General features: G+C 38.7%; 2 protein-coding genes across 3 annotated transcripts; one reads left to right on the plus strand and one right to left on the minus strand.

The window, feature by feature from the left end:
• The first annotated feature begins 5127 nt into the window (after positions 1-5127).
• Positions 5128-7957, plus strand: LOC137749489 (protein THYLAKOID FORMATION1, chloroplastic). Of its 2 annotated transcripts, none has more exons than XM_068489588.2 (5): positions 5128-5525; positions 6117-6384; positions 6758-6974; positions 7142-7257; positions 7550-7957. In XM_068489588.2, exons 1-5 carry the CDS (start codon positions 5327-5329, stop codon positions 7641-7643), a joined length of 894 nt encoding a protein of 297 aa, XP_068345689.2. In that variant the 5' UTR covers positions 5128-5326; the 3' UTR covers positions 7644-7957. The 2 variants fall into 2 exon arrangements, with proteins under 2 accessions (XP_068345689.2, XP_088544904.1); XM_088688778.1 differs by having other exon boundaries at positions 5226-5525; positions 6737-6974.
• An 80-nt stretch (positions 7958-8037) lies between these two features.
• On the minus strand, positions 8038-17881 carry LOC137749488 (diacylglycerol kinase 5). The gene is made up of 13 exons (XM_068489586.2): positions 17496-17881; positions 16935-17144; positions 16693-16815; positions 16471-16599; positions 15916-16001; positions 10199-10322; positions 9857-9905; positions 9563-9645; positions 9305-9369; positions 9130-9213; positions 8916-8997; positions 8686-8802; positions 8038-8592 (listed from the first exon to the last, which is right to left on the minus strand). Exons 1-13 carry the CDS (start codon positions 17496-17498, stop codon positions 8269-8271), a joined length of 1479 nt encoding a protein of 492 aa, XP_068345687.2. The 5' UTR covers positions 17499-17881; the 3' UTR covers positions 8038-8268.

The following is a 17881-nucleotide window of genomic DNA, read 5'->3' on the forward strand; positions in this document are numbered from 1 at the left end:
TGATGTACCATCTCATGTTCCGATCAGTCATATTGGAAAATCTCCCCACCAGCTGGCCCTTCTTTTAAAAAGTAAAAAAAAGATATGATTTGCTATCTGTAGCAAGCCGAGTGGAAAGTAATCCACATGACATTGAGAGTGATTCAAATATTTAATTACATTGAGGATCAAGGAGCAACACTGTGGTGTTCCACTTGGCATTATGTTTCCGCACTCGCTTCAAATTTATAGCAATCAACAGATAAAACCATTTTTTTTTTCCTCTCACTTTGCTTGTTTATTTTGATGGATTCCCAAGCTATGCTCCTCTTCTCGTATACAATATATGATCCTATGGTGTTTAATTAAGGAAATGGTTGTGGACTGAAACTAAAAAACAATAGGGTGCACGTTCCCTCCATCGACATTGGAGCAAAGAAAGGCATATTATCACATGGGTGGAAGATTAGCATATACACGTTTAGCTCTGCAACGGGATAAGATTGACACCTAACACACTTTCTTTAATTTCCTTTTGAAGTATTGGATTTTGCTCACTACTTTAGAAGCTAATCACTAGATTCACTACCACTCCTGTCATGTCCCGATCCCTACATACGTCCATGATCGACACATGACGTCACCATGTATCTGTATATTCAACAGACCCCGCCTCCGAGATATGTACAAAGCATAATTCAAGATTCGAATTGCGTAATAATTTGTGTATACTTTATGGCTATATATAACCTTAGCATTAGACTGCCTACGTACCCTATAAAGGGATCAAGCCATTCGTAGTTCACCATTCACTAAACTCAGACATTTATCCTAGTGCGTTCTAATAGGGAGCATAACATTCCTCAATCAATTATTGGGACTTGACAAGCATGAATTACTAGATTCAAGGCTACAAAACAAACCCACATGACAATCAAGATTTCCATTTCATCCATCTTATAAATCACTATGTTTCAACATAATACTGCAATTTATAGCATGCAACATCTCAAAGAAACCAACAAAGCACAATATTATTCTCTATCCACATTGGTCAACGAACCTAATCATAGTAATAACAATCATATCCAACATCATTCCACAATCACTCCAATTAATCAATCCTCCAAAGAATCAAAGATGCACGATATTAACATTTAACTACGTTAATCACTCAATAAGATCACATATCAATTCACAAAATTTAATAAAGGAATCCTACATAAATCCTTACCTGGATTCCAAGTAATAATTGATAAATCTAATCTATAAACACAACGTCTACTGTGAGAAATTCCTATTCACTGGAATCTAGGGTCGGATTAGCCTTATGGAAATGAGCAAGAGTAAGGGTTCTGGACCACTCAACGAAATCCAACAACATAGGGTTCCAGACCACTTAACGAAACCAAAAATATTAAGCGACTACTTGTAATTTACTTAGACCTTTCATTTGTACAATCAGTGCCTACACCACAAAAATGGTGCACCGGGCAACAAGAACTTGGAAAAGCTGCGAAACTCGTGTGAGTGACAATAATACAACTTATGTGAATCAATAAAAATAGACCATCGATCACGATTTATAAACTTCAAATATAAAATCATATTTTAGGAAATCATAGTCAAGTCACTGAAAACTCCGAAGGAGTCACCCAAACATCCAACAACTTTTCTAATTCCAACCACAAAGATTCTCAAAAACTATCGTTCATAAATACACTAAAAACTAGGCTAGAGGGACACAATTCGACCGAAGCCTACATAAGTAACCAAACAGGAAGTGGCCCCCCATAGCGAATTAACCAAGCAAGGCTACCCCGGAGAAAGTAACCAAGTAGGCAGTGACCCCCCATCGCGGAATAACCAAGCACGATCCATAAATAGTATGGTCCCTTATCACGGATTAACTAAGCAGAACCACCCCTGAGAAGGTAACTAAGTAGGTAGTGACCCCCCCCCCCCCCATCATGGATTAACCAAGCAGGACCACCCCTGAGAAGGTAACCAAGTAGGTAGTGACCCTCTATTGCGGATTAACCAAGCACAGTCACACCTACAAACTGTGAGGCAGTGATCACCCATCGCGGATTAACCAAACATGATCACTCCTAAGTATGTATAGCCATAAGGATCACCCATCGCGGATTATCCAAGCATGATCCATAAATAGTACGGACCCCCATCGCGGATTAACCAAGCAGAACCATCCATGTACTATTGCTACATTGTGCAGACTCGGTGTCACCTAACCTCGTGACACTAGGGTATCGATCCCCTACTAACCCTCACGTTTCTCAAACATTTCAAACCTATATTTTAAAACACAATTCATAAACAATTCAATTAGGCAAGTCACGTAACATTTCATAAAGTAGATCGATGGCAAACTTTATAAAAACAATTATTTAACATAAAACATAATTTAGAAATCCATGCTATATCCACAAAGTATACTAGCACGGGAGGTTTTCAGGGTAATAACTATATCACATGTATTAAAGTCACTTGCCGAGATAAGTCCGCAAAACCTCACCGAGTCCTTAGCAATACTAATTTTAGTACTTCAAGCAGTTCTAGACATGCTAACCAAAAGTCAACTTTCAGTCAACAGTGGGGTCCATAACTCTACGTAACTCAATCCGGAATATCCGTTCACTAATTTCGGATCTATAATTTCCCAAGAGTCTCATTTATCTTCTAGAACAATATCCTAAAATTTCATAATGATCCAACAGTAGGATCTTCGTCAATCACAATTCAAGTAGCGGTCAATGTTTGGTTTTACAAACTTAGAAATTCAATTCGGGAAGATCCGTACATCGGATTCCGACGTATAATAACATATTAAAGTTTGGTATCGATCTAACAGTCAGATTGTCGATGCATATAATGATCAAGTGGCGGCCTTTATCAAAACTATGTTCAAACGATGGTATTTTGTCAATCGGACATCATATATGGAATCGAGGCATCAAAACCTAGGAAGGTCAAGTAGGGTCTCGGGGCACTAGCTGTGGCCGCCCCGACTTGCCGAAAAATCAACTAATTCAAAAAATTACCAAAATTTACAGAATTGTAGATCTCAATGAGGGAAGAAATTTTCATACCTGGGCCAAAGTCCAATTATGCTGGGAAGTGGCCTGAAAACTTCTCGATCCGTGGCAAACCTTGGAAATAGATGTCCTCGATTCGACGCCAAAACGAACTCTAATGCTTCAACCAATGGATGGGCTTTGTTCTTGAGGTTAAGAGGAGTCTAATGGTGGTGGTGGTTGACAAAATTTGCTTCAGGAATGGCGGATCGCCGCCACGGGACCCTCAGCGCATCCGTCGCCGTTCTTCGCCAAATTGAGTGAAAACTCATCAAGTTTTGAGTGTAAAATCAAGAAGAAGGGTCGTGGAGTTGATTCTAAGAGGTGTCCCGGCGTAATTCATCGAAAATTGGCTAGAAAATCATCGGATTCCATGGTCTCCGGCCGGGTCGAGTCGAGTCGCAAGGAAGATGGGTTGGGGGTGATTCCATGCTTCTCTCCCCTCTCTCTCGTCCCCTCCTTTCCCCTTTTCTGATTGGGATGTTTCCCCCTTATTTCCCTCATTTCCCTCATTTCTCTCTTCCTTCTCCAATCACAACCACACACGTGGCACATATCAACTCTCCAACAAATATGGAGCCTTCCAAATTAATAATTAAATTACCATTTTACCCCTAACTTCATTCATTAATAACTCCTTCGTTATAACTCCAATTACAAACCGTTTGCTGCCACGCGTTCCTATTGACATGTACTATCCAAATATGTAAAGAAATTTGAAAAATTATGAAAGGATCAAATACGTCCTCGAAAATTCTGTTTTGTTCATTAAGGGCATTTTCATCATTTTACTTATCGAGAAATTTATACGCCGCAACTACAAACGCGTCAAAACTACGAATACGAAAATGACATACGAAATGCGTAATTTTAAATAGTGAAATTTGGGGACGGGATTTCACAACTCCACCCCATTGATCTTTTTTTTTTTTTTTTTAAATTTTACTATTAGGAAGAGGAGAGAAAGTTCGAAATTATTATAATAATTTAGAGGAGGAAGGAATTTTGAACTCTGGACATATGCGTAGAAACCCAACAGCCTATCTGCTACAATATTGGACCATTCATGATCATCATGTATCATTTGTTACACATGATGCATAGACTTAAATTTATGTCATGTACTCATGCATGCATTCTCATATATCTCATTCAAAAACAACCATGCCATTTGTACCATATTCTCTATCTATATTGATGACCAGTTGGCGAAAAAATGTGCCATATCTACGTCTGTGGGAGCAACATATATAGAAAAAATGTGCTCATTAATAAATAGAAAAACTAATAAAAATGGTTTGAAAATTTTGAGTTTTAACGATAAGAACAAAATAAAGGATAAAATGAATAGTACCAAGATTGATTTTTTAATGTAAAAATATGATTTTTCATTAAAGTAAACAGTACCGAAACATTTTCGTTAAAGCTCCCATAAATAAATATGATTCTAGTTCCTATAGTTTGAGCAAAATTTCACTTTCAGTTCTTGTAGTTTCAATTCTAGCGATTTCAACCTTTATAGTTTATTAATTGTTGTTTGAGGACAATACCTCAATTGTGTTTTGTTGGTCGCTACTACTTATATGACATATGTAAAGGTGGGCTGGTGTCTTTTTCTTTCTTTTCGCAATCTCTAATTTTGACTTTTCAATGTCGTAATATATATTACGCACACGCTTCTTAATTCACTAACTTCTTAAAAAAAAACTCTAAGAAAATGATTGTCCCTCAATGACACAATTATTAAACTACAAACCTAAATCGCAACATTTTTTTTTAACAAACAATACACCAAACGGACTAACAATAATATGATTTACATTCGTCATTAACGATAATTCAACCTAAAACATCTCATTTATAAGTGAAAGTTTCAACAATTAAAGATCAAAGTGAAACTTTACTTAAACTACAGTAATTAAATCATACTTATTGACCCATAAAGTGAAAAGAAAATCTCAGTCTGCCAAAAAATAAAGCGGGCCGGTCCAATCCAATAATTCAACCCATTACAATTCTCTCTTTTGTATAGGTGCACCACACGGCACTTCGCACAAAACTACTGGCTCACAAATCCTTTCAAACACTGGATAAGCCCGTCCTTTCGTGGACCTCTTTCTCTCCCACACTTCTCACCAACAATTAATATATAAATTAAAATTCTAAAACCCACGAAATCTTCTCTCCCTCTCCACCATGCTCAAAATTTTCCCGGAAAATTTTCAACGCTAAATTCTCTCTCTCCCCCTCCAATGGCGGCTGTTGCTGCTCTGTCTTTCTCGGCACTCAGTCAATGCTCTGATAGAAAATCGGTCGTCTCGTCCACTCGGAATTTGGCTTCCAACGCCGATGGGCTTCGATTCCGTACGAGCTTTTCCAGCCATAACGGTGGAATTCGAGCTTCGAGTTCGAGCTCTCGCATGGTGGTTCATTGCATGGCAGGGTCGTCAGGTGGGTTTTTCTTGGTTACTTGTTTGGTGCCATTTAATCGTTTAAATTTGCTACATTTTCTCAGGAACTTGACTGGAGCTTTATTTTATATGTTTGCTGCCAAAGCTTGATTTATTTTTAAAAATATTGTGCATTGAACAATGTTTAAAGTATAATTAAGTTCGATCTAATTATATTTAATGCACTTTCTTTCTTTCCAAGTTATAGTCGTTTTTGTTTTTTGACGAACAACAAGATAATTACACTAAATTCATTTAACTACGAGCCGGTATTTGAACATGGATGCAGAGGGTGGAGTATGGCTAAACCTTTGTCTGCAAATTATGGTCTTTTTTGTTAAAAGTAGGAATTTTGACTTACAGATATGGAAATGAAGGATTTTCACTAATCATTTTGTGTAATCATGTGAAATAAGACTAATGGGTCCTTAATGAAGCTAACTATATTGCTAAATGTTCATATTCTTCAGCTGCTCAGCACCGCTTTTCCGTTTTATTTTCTTTATGTTTGAGTTGAATCAGAGTTTTTATTAGTCAAAGTTTTGTGCTTAGCATTTTTGGTCATTATGTGGTATGATTACTTGATTTGCAGATATTCCGACTGTGGCGGATACAAAGTTGAATTTTTTGAAGGCGTATAAGCGACCAATCCCGAGCGTTTACAACAGTGTCCTGCAGGAGCTGATTGTGCAGCAACATTTGATGAAGTACAAGAGGACATACCGGTATGATCCTGTGTTCGCTCTTGGTTTTGTCACTGTATACGATCAGCTCATGGATGGATACCCCAGCGATGAGGATCGAGTGGCAATCTTCCAAGCATACATTAAAGCGTTAAATGAGGACCCAGAGCATTACAGGTTTGTCACTTGTGTTTTCTCTTCTTCAGGGATCTGTTTTCTCTGTCTAGTGCCTTGCGTAACTTTTTCAAGTGCAGCAATGTGGTATGTAAATTGAGACTCTGATATTGCAATGATGCAGTCCTTTCTGTGATAACTAAGGAAAATCCCATTAAGAAGATTTTTTTTTTTCCGGTCATCAGAATCATACAAACTTCATAGTTGTACATCAGAATTTCCTAGTTTATGGCAGAAGGTTGACTGATAAAATAATGTGCTTAAGATGCTTTAGAAAAAGAAAACGAATCCTAATTTACATATGATCAATCTCTTTCTAATATGTTTGAGAAAGTCTCTATCTTTACTAGATAAGTTTCCATGCTAAGCACTACAGAACTGATGCACAAAAGTTGGAAGAGTGGGCCCGGGTGCAAACTTCCAGTTCATTAGTGGAGTTTCTATCCAGAGAAGGAGAAGTTGAGGCAGCACTGAAGGACATTGCAGAGAGGGCAGCAGATAAAAAAAATTTTAGCTACAGTCGTTTCTTTGCTATTGGGCTTTTTCGTCTTCTTGAGGTGGCAAAAGCAACTGAACCAACAGTGTTAGAAAAGGTTAGACTTTCCAGTCCTATGAACATTACAACTCGATGGATATTCATCCAAGTGATTAGGTTACTGCTAGATTGTTTGAGTTAATGATTGTTTGGATTAAATTATTGAATGGTCCTGCATGATGGTCGCAATGTTTGAGCATTTACACTTTGGTTTCTGTTCAACAGTTATGTGCAGCCTTAAACATTGACAAAAGAAGTGTGGACCGGGACCTTGATGTGTACCGCAATCTGCTTTCCAAGCTGGTTCAGGCCAAAGAATTGCTAACGGAATATGTGGCCAGGTAACAAATCCCTCAGGATCACAGCAGTTAATGAATTCATAGCATTACATGTGATAGATAAGATAGACATGATAATAATCCTCAAATCGACTGATTTCGTAATCACAATTCAGACGACATCCACAAATTGACAAATTAACATCAAACCGGTTGATCCCCTATACCATCTAACATTAAAATTCATAGCTCCAGTTCGATTATCTATAGCTTAGTAGGAGTTTATGATTCAAGGACGGATGAGCTTTTGTGCTTACTTTCCATCATATTTGAATGCATTGAATTTGGCTTTCAGGGAGAAGAAGAAAAGAGAAGAACGGGTGGAAACACAGAAGGCCAGCGAAACAGTTGCGAAATGTCTGGGGGACTATAACCACGTTAGCCAGTAATCGAAGTGGTGGCTCCTTCAAAGCTGATCACTCTCCCCGAAGCTGAAGATCCCCAAATCTTTAAGGTTTTTTAGGTAGAGTTGGAGTTTTTACACTTGGGCAAGTACCGTTCATCAGCTTGTACGTTTGCAGTTTTAGTGTATTGCTTGCAGTGGTGATCCAGCAACAGCCTATGTACCGACATATCTTACATGCTTGTTTCTCATCAATTATCTTTAAGTTTTACGAAAAAGAAGTGTATTATAGCTTGTAACTACAATTCTCGATGTGCAAAATTTGGATCGAGTTCCCCATAGTAAAGCTAAATTTCTCATTGTCTCTGTCTTTCTCAAGACGACAACAAAAATGGCGTCAGCGCAGTCGCCAATTCTCGATTTAATTCAATGCTATTGGGTTTGAGAATAATTATTTGCATTCATTCACATAAATCAATCCTGTACGGCTAGATAACAGTGGGGTTGCTAAGTAAGAACCCTAGAAAGCAACCCGTCACAATACAATACTGAGAAAGATCTTCCATGGCTTCCTGCTAGAAATGTTACTAGGATGATTACGAAATTCCAAAAGAAATCTCACTTTCACAAGGGGATTTGGACGGGACTGAAACAAATTACTTAATAAGAAGTTAACTGAGGTGCGTAATATCAATCTCTTCCGGGAGCTTAAAGGTGTCTGCTGCACCAAACTTCTTATACTCTGCCGATTCACGAGTTTCTTCATCATCCCAATCCTCTTCCTCATTTCCCTCGCTGCTATGTGACTCAGGATTGTGAACGCTTTTAGACCTGCAGCCATGTCGAGCAAGAATGTTCACCTTGTGAAGGTGAGATATTTCAACCATGATAGTTTCATCATCGACTGGGAGGGGTTGCTTCCAGGGTTCCCCATCGATCCTCATGTACGTATGATCAATTACACCCTTGTGAAACTCAAAGCGAATACGGTGGGCCTATCATTGATAAAAAAATAATAGTGTGTAAATACCCACTGCTGGACAGTACAGTTGATTTATGAACATAAATCCAGCTTCTTGATCAAATACCTGGGCAAGACGAGTCCCATGTCCCTTCGGCGCAAGCAAAACAAGCCCATGCCATGCATCTCGAAATCCAACTACTTCAACAAGACCATCGTCTACATATGCTGGAGCAAAACCTCCCTGTAAAGTCATAATCCACCAAAATACGTTAGATTTGAGAAATACCAATATAAAGAGTATTTCAACTATTTATCTAAAACAAAAGGAGGAAAGGGGGAGTGTAGTGAACTAACATTATGCCTCCTAGCCGGGACTCCCCAAGGATTAAATCCACCAGAAAAGCTAGGCAAATTGAGGATCACAATTGACTTGATACTGGACATGGAAACAGAAAGTTTAATAAGACATAATTGCAAAGGGAAATCAAACGTAAATACATCAAGGTCCGGAGAGAAAACGGGGGGAAACAAGCAGTGCAAAGAAATTTGCATTGAGCAAGCAATGTACTTTGGAGGAATTTGGAGATCTTCCCATTGGCCATGGTTTTTTTTCATGATCTTCACCTTTGCGAACTCCGCTATCGCTATGTTCCTATTTCAAGAGAGATAATAAACTTCACATTCAGTAAAGAATGTTTTAGAAAGCAATTCCCTGCTGGACGGGCAACTCTCTAGATGCTCACCTTGAAGTAGATTGAGAAGGAGAAGAAAACCAGCCTTGTGAATGGGTAATCTTTGCATAAGTAGCCTGTATTTAGAATTAAAAAGACACAGGAGTAAGCATAGTTTACTGTATATGACACAGATAAAAATGAGCTAGAATACCCTGATCAACAAACAAGCAACCTTTTAGCTTATGTTATTTATATGAATTTGTTACAAGATTAAAATAGTTTTCATTCGTTCCATTAACACAATTGGGTTTTGCAGAAACTAAATACCTGATTGGTTAACTGATTTTTGAACTTTTCGGGATGCAGCTTTCGCTCGGTATGAAACGCATATGATACTTGAGCATCCATTCCTAAACACAACCACAAACATGTAGAGTTCATTTCAGAAAACACAGTTGAGTGAGAGAAGATATTGATAAACAATTAATCGGCTTATTTTGAATGTACAACGGTGGGACTTAAATGGACTGACAAAAGGAGAGATTTACTAGAATGATTAAGATAGCTTTGCAGATTTATGTTCAAAAATACTTGACAGGACTCCAAGGGAAGAACTCCTACCCATACTGAAGTAGTTCCAAAATCCCCCACGAAAGGTATGGCAGCCTTCCTGCAAAACACCGAAAGTTTGTGCCTATAAAATGTCCCCAAAAGTTTGTATCTAACAAGAAAGAGAAGAGCTTTGAGCTTAACAAAAGTAATGCAATCATTTAAAGTAACATTTTGACATGGAGCTTAGTTTTGCAAAGAAAAAATCAGCCACCAATAGCAAGCGGGCCCAGCTCCTGAAGCTTGACTTAGCAATAGCTGATTCTATCTGTCTGCTAATCCCTGAGACTGGTTCTTTTGGCTAATGAGCCAGATACGTCAGAACTCTACTATATTGAGAATAGGGATAATTACCACGTTCAGCTCATTTGAATCAGAGACACGGCCAAATGCATGCAAAGAATGTGGTAGGTCAAGAGGCGCAATGGGATCACACGGACCTTCTTTTGGTGTCCTCATCCTCATGAGAATGTGCCAGCTATATCAGAATAAAGAAGGAAAAATAAAACTAGAACTTTTATTTACGGGAAAAATGAGAGGCAACTGGTTAAAACTGTTAACTGAAGCAGCCAGCCATTGTAGACTTAAGCAGCCAGCCATTGTAGACTTATCCAGCCATTATTGACTAAAGAAGCAGCCATTGTTGGCTAAAGAATTAGGTGAAATCCATTGTAATTAATATAGTAGTTTCATAGCAGTTTTTTATGACTTCTTGTACTGGTTTCATACCTGATCATCATTGCTTGTATTCCTATATAAATCCTCCGATTGGGAGATGAATAGATCAAGAAAATTAACTCTATTTTGGCATGGTATCAGAGCCATTCTGATCCAAAAGGAGTTTCTATTCTGATTAACCTACTGGCACTACTGCCATCTACCCCATAAGACCTGCAGAATAGCAGGCCTTCTACTTTCATACGAATCCAATCTCTCTTTGGCCATATCTGCCAACATCACTACCCATATTGAGCTTGTTAACCATATATATTCCGCTGCATCTCTACCTAAATACTACCCCATACCCTATAAACCATACCCGTTGGAATCACCCAACAAACCCGTGCCATTGCCTCTTCCTCCTTGCATTTTGTTCCTGCATCCCTCTCAGTGAGACTCTATTGTTTCAATAAAGAGAATTTGTTGCAGTAGTAATGGGTGACTCCAAGACCACTGTTTCAGCCGCTGTTACACAAAATGATATGTCTCTGCATATCACCCCAGACAAGTTGGATGGGTCCAACTATTCCTCGTGGTCCCAAAGTGTCCGCATCTACATCACTGGCAGAGGCAAATGGTCTTATGTCAGTGGAAAAAAGAAGGCACCAGCAGAAGCCGATGCATCGTATGCTATATGGGAGGAAGAGAATGCCATGGTTCAATCTTGGCTTCTCAACTCCATGACTAGAGATTTGCGGGCCATTTTTCTCCGACTCTCTACTGCAAAAGATGTTTGGGATGCTGTTACCCAAACTTACTCAATTGAAAAAGATGCATCAAAATTATATGAACTTCGCCGTCAAGCACTGGCGACTCGCCAGAATGGTGAGCCTTTATCTGCATATTATGGTAAACTCCAGCAAACATGGCAAGAAATAGATTTCTTACGTCCTGGAAAATTGAAATGTGCTGATGATGTTGCTGCTCGAGAGACAGAAATTTCAGAAGAAAGATTGTATGATTTTCTGGCTGGCCTTGATCCTCATTTAGATCATGTTCGCAGTCAAGTTTTGACTCAAACACCTTTGCCATCTGTTCGTGCTGCTTATGCTCTTGTGAATGCTGAAGCAAGTAGGCAAACCATTATGTTGGTTGGCCCACAAGTGGAAGGATCAGCCATGGTAGCTGCTCCATCTCGATTTCCCCGTGGAGTCTCGAATTCTCGATCAGGTGGATCTAAAGTTACTGATACAAGGAAGTGTACTTATTGTGACAAGGATAAGCATACTAGAGACACTTGTTTTAAGTTGCATGGATATCCTGATTGGTGGGTTCAAAAGAAGGAAAATCAAAAGAAAAGCATTGTTGGATCACAAGCACACCTGTCTACACCAACGCCTTCCGTGCCTCGAGTAGATCAATCTGCTCACTCAGTTTCTCCTACTACTGCTTCCACTTCCTTAGTCGACGCAGGTAACTTTGGTTTTGCTTTGAACACCACATTTGGTGCTCCAAATAAACCTTGGATCATTGATTCGGGGGCTTCTGACCATATGACCAATAACTCTTCATGGTTTGCTTCTCACACTACTCCACCTTTAAATACCGTTAAAGTTGCTAATGGTATTTCCACTCCAGTGCTTGGAGCAGGCTCCATATCATTAACACCATGCCTATCTCTCTCATCTGTTTTACATGTTCCTAATCTTTCTCACAATTTGCTTTCTATTGGTAAACTCACAAATCAACTAAACTGTCTTGCCATCTTTTCTCCTACTCATTGTTGGTTTCAGGATATTCGAACGAAAGCGTTGATTGGTCATGGTAGAGAGAGGGGAGGTCTATACTACTTGGACTTACCACCAGATTGTGAGAAGACAAGTTACAGTTGTCAAGTGGAAGCTAAACAATTTGAAGCTTCTGAAAAAATTTGGTTATGGCACAAAAGATTGGGACATCCTTCCTTTCAGTACCTGCAACATCTATTCCCTTCCTTATTTTCTAAAGTCAAGGTTTCTAATTTCCATTGTGAAACTTGCATCTTTTCTAAAAATCATCGTGTCTCATTTCCTTTAAGCTCCAATAAAAGTGATGTTCCTTTCTCTCTTATTCATTCTGATGTTTGGGGACCATTTCATATTCCTACTCATACTGGTGCTAAATACTTTGTCTCTTTCATTGATGACTGCACTCGAGTTTCTTGGGTATACTTACTAAAAAATAAGAGTGAGGTTATGTCTGTTTTTCCAATATTTCATCAAATGATTCAAACCCAATTTAATGCTAAAATTCAAGTTGTTCGATCTGACAATGGGAAAGAGTATTTGAATTATGGACTTGGAACATTTTTTCAACAAGAAGGTATCATTCATCAAACATCTTGTCCACATACTCCTCAACAGAACGGTATAGCAGAACGTAAAAATCGTCACCTCTTGGATGTGGCTAGATCTTTATGTTTTGCTATGCATGTTCCTAAACGTTTTTGGGGTGATGCCATTCACACAGCTGTTTTTCTTATCAATCGCATGCCATCACGTGTTCTCCAATTTCAAACACCTATCCAAACCCTTTCCCAGTATCATTCTCTTCCTTCACTCCTTCATATTCCTCCAAAAGTGTTTGGTTGTGTCTGCTATGTTCATGTCCACATGCAAAATCGTGATAAGTTGGATCCTCGAGCCATCAAATGTATGTTTATTGGCTATTCTGCTACTCAGAAAGGGTATCGATGTTACTATCCTCCCAATGGGAAAATTTTTGTCTCTATGGATGTTACCTTTCAGGAACAAGAGGCTTATTTTTCAGAGGGAGATTCGGTCACTTCTCTTCAGGGGGAGATGGGGAGTAAGGAGGAAGAGCAGTGGCCACTTGACATTGGTGGTATGCATTTTTCGGATGAACACTTGTCTGATGCCGGTGATGGTCCAAATTTGCCTAATGATGAGGCAAAGAGTGGAAAAATATTGAAGGTATATGAGAGGACAAGAAAAAGGGGAGATAAAGGAAAAGAAAAAGAAAAAGTGGCTGATGAGATAGACCACCCACATATAGATCCCCTCATTGACCAACTCTCTGACCAATCAGCTGCTACTCATACGAATTATCCTGAGGTAACCACTCATTCTCCTTCTCTTCAGCCTACTATATTTGATGAGTCCAATCATGAGATTTCATTAAGTGCTGATCCAAATGAACCACATCATGAGTCTGGTTCTCGTTATCCTATTCGAGAAAATCGAGGGATACCCCCTGTTCGTTATGGTTATTCTTCTACAAAGGGTATTCAATATCCTATATCTAATTTTGTTTCATCTCATCGCTTGTCAGACTCTTATATAGCTTTTGCAAACCAATTGTCATCAGTCTCAATTCCTAATAAGTTACAGGATGCTCTTAAAAATCCAAAATGGAAAAAAGCTATGATTGAAGAGATGGAAGCTCTTCGAAAAAACTCCACTTGGGAACTGGTTAAACTTCCTGAAGGCAAGAAACCTGTTGGGTGTAGATGGGTGTTCACAGTAAAGCATAAAGCTGATGGTTCAGTGGAGAGATACAAGGCCAGATTGGTAGCCAAAGGTTATACTCAAACCTATGGCATTGATTATCAAGAGACATTTGCGCCGGTAGCAAAGATCAACACTATTAGGGTTCTTATGTCATTGGCAGCAAATCTGGGGTGGCCTCTACGACAGTTTGATGTGAAAAACGCATTTCTACATGGAGACTTGGATGAAGAGGTATACATGGATCTTCCTCCTGGATTCACTACCACTTGTGATATTGGCAAAGTATGCAGGTTGAGAAAGTCCTTGTATGGATTGAAGCAATCACCAAGGGCATGGTTTGGCAGGTTCGCTCAATCCATGAGAAGTTATGGGTTCATGCAAACTCAGGCTGACCATACCTTATTTCTTAAGCATGATAAAGGTAAACTTACAGCCTTAATTGTTTATGTGGATGATATGGTGGTTACAGGTAATGACGTCGAGGGAATTCAAAAACTTCAAATGTATCTAGCCAAGGAATTTGAAATGAAGGACTTGGGTACTTTGAAATATTTCTTGGGTATTGAAGTTGCAAGATCAAAGCATGGCATTTTTCTTTCTCAAAAGAAATATGTTATAGACTTATTAACTGAGACTGGGATGTTAGCTTGTAAACCTGCAGACACACCAATTGAGCAAAACCATAGATTAGGAGACTATCCTGATCAAGTTTCTGCTAACAAGGAAAGATACCAAAGATTAGTTGGGAGGTTGATTTATTTGTCTCATACACGACCTGACATAGCCTATGCTGTAAGTGTGGTGAGTCAATTTATGCATAGGCCAAGTGAAGCCCACATGGATGCTGTACAACGCATTCTCAGGTATTTGAAGTCTGCTCCTGGAAAAGGCTTGATGTTTTCCAATCATGGACATCAAGAAGTTGAAGGATACACTGATGCAGATTGGGCTGGGTCAGTAACTGATCGCAGATCGACTTCTGGATACTTTACATTTGTTGGAGGAAATCTAGTTACTTGGCGCAGTAAGAAGCAACATGTAGTGGCTAGATCCAGTGCTGAAGCTGAATTTAGAGGTATGGCACACGGCGTGCAAGAATTGTTATGGCTCAAGATTTTGTTGAGAGAATTGGGTTTCAATTCTACAAAGCCATCAAATCTTTATTGTGATAACAAAGCCGCCATCAGCATTGCTCATAATCCAGTTCAACATGATCGTACTAAACATGTTGAAGTGGATAGGCACTTTATTAAGGAAAGGTTGGTTGATGGTACCATTAACTTGCCTTATGTGAAGAGTGATGACCAGCTAGCAGATATTTTAACAAAGGCAGTGTCAAGTAGGATTTTCCATCTTTCACTCAGCAAGTTGGGCATTCGAGATATTTATGCACCAACTTGAGGGGGAGTGTTAACTGAAGCAGCCAGCCATTGTAGACTTAAGCAGCCAGCCATTGTAGACTTATCCAACCATTATTGACTAAAGAAGCAGCCATTGTTGGCTAAAGAATTAGGTGAAATCCATTGTAATTAATATAGTAGTTTCATAGCAGTTTTTTATGACTTCTTGTACTGGTTTCATACCTGATCATCATTGCTTGTATTCCTATATAAATCCTCCGATTGGGAGATGAATAGATCAAGAAAATTAACTCTATTTTGGCAAAAACTACAAATAAAATGCAATAATGACCTAACGAGAAAAAGGGTGAACAAATTAGTCATAATGATTCATCACTCCATCATATGGAAACAGGTAAATCTAAGATATACGAACAATAAAGAGTAGATTTAAAATTATGACATCTGATCATTTGATACATCTAGAAACAGGGCTGTGAATCTACAGAAGGTGAATTTACAAAGTTTAAGATGTGAAAGGAAACAATGATGACTGTCTAACCTGTCTATTTTCATTTCCTTGGCTCTCTTTACTTGGTCCAAAAAATGCTTCACAGATTGAGCATCTGTCCCAGGATTCTTCTTCCCCTGTATATTAGCAAACAGCATGTCATGCATGCACGATTCTGGCGATCAATTGCTGCATTTCTTACTACCATGACAATCACAAATTACATATAACATTTAAACTTCAATGAAAAAATGGAGAAGTTTTCTCCTCAATTTACTGATATACGCAAATACACACACACACACACACACATATATAATATCAATGAAAAAAGAACTACTGATATAAAAATATAACAAACATGTATATACACAGAAGTTACTTGACTCAGATTGTACATGATTTGCCTCACTTCACAGTTAAGAAAGACAAGGGAAAAAAGTACAAGTCTTAAAAAGAGATGAGTGCAATCAAAGTTGTAACTACCGTCTGCCTGCATAATGTCAAAGCATATTGTAATTTGCATGCAGTACAACTCAACCAGTCTTCCAAATATGAAATATCCATTTTAAGACCACGAAGCCATCGGGACAGGAAATTCCTTACCCATCCAAATGCAAAAGGAAGATTGTTTCCAGTTCCCAGAGGTACTGTTGCTATTGGCGGCGAATGAGATAATCTGAGATCAGAAACAACTCCAAGAAGCCAACCAGCAGTTCCATCACCACCTGCAACCTAGAGGGGCAATTCATGTCAGAAACATGAAAAGGTAACATCTCATGAAAAATAGAAAATTCACACCATTAATGTTGATTTAATTCAACTCACAATGATTCTCAATCTCTCCTGAATCTTTGTAGCGAATTCATCCCCATTGTGCTTGAGCGTTTCAAGATTCGCATAGATTCGGCTCAGCACCTTATCAGGAGCCTCTTGCCCCAAATCATAAACCTAAAAATTAGTTAGTTCATGGTCAGGTTCATAAAAACTTCGAACTAAAACCCAAACGTTATATTCAACCAAATATTCAAAACAAGAAATCTAACAACATTCAACCCTATAGAAAGTACCTGATTTTCGTTTAGAAGGGAACGGTATGTTACAAGAAGATTCCCACCAAGCTGGCCACCGCTTTTGGAGTTGATAAACACTAAAACCGGACACTGCGGTACATCAGCAACATTTTCACTATTTGATTCAGGCACTAGTACATACTTAGGAATTCTGAAATCCTTCAAGAAATCCTCCCCGAAGTGAGAATTTGCCAGTATGCCTCTTATCTGCATTACAAAAATTATAATCAGTAACCGCGAAAAGAGCAGTTTTCTACAACCAATTTGAATTCGTGTCCTTCCAAAATACAAAATTTCACAAAACTAATCCAATACCATGCAATTTCATTAGTGATTAATCCAAGGAAAAAAGGAACTTTTTTTCATTGGTAGTGATAAACAAGTTGAAAGATTCAGTCTTTGCAGGATAAACATATATCACATGGCACAAAAATTTACTCACAGAAAACCCATTTGGAAATACAATCAGAAAAGTGCTGGATATTCAATTTTGGCAAATGAAAAGTACAAAAAAAATGGAAAATTTATCTAGTGAGTTGAGTAGAGTGAGCCTCTAACCATGATCCAAATAAGCTAGAAGAAAAGGGTATCTAAACTACCCAGAAACTGGATCTGCGGGCGGTAAAGTCGATGAAATCTCGGATTTCCAGAAGGCTTTTCGGATCGAAAAGGATGAACCCAAAAGTGCAGAGGAAACGCGGAATAGTTGACTGGTTCGTGAGCTCAGAAGATTTTTATTTCGTCGTGGAAAACGCGAAGCGTGACCGCAGCCATTGAAACGTGTTCGAAATTATTGCGGGAGGAAGGGCAGGGAAAGTTTCTTGGATTGGAATTTACCGCTCGATCTTTTATTATCTACATGTCGATTTGAACGAGTGGGGGAAAAGTCCGATAGGGGAACCCTCTGTGCTTCTCCAATCGTTGTGAATGTGACATTGTGATTC

This window comes from Pyrus communis, chromosome 17 (genome assembly GCF_041283825.1).
Source record: "Pyrus communis isolate YQ-2024b chromosome 17, ASM4128382v1, whole genome shotgun sequence".
Lineage (NCBI taxonomy): Eukaryota > Viridiplantae > Streptophyta > Magnoliopsida > Rosales > Rosaceae > Pyrus > Pyrus communis.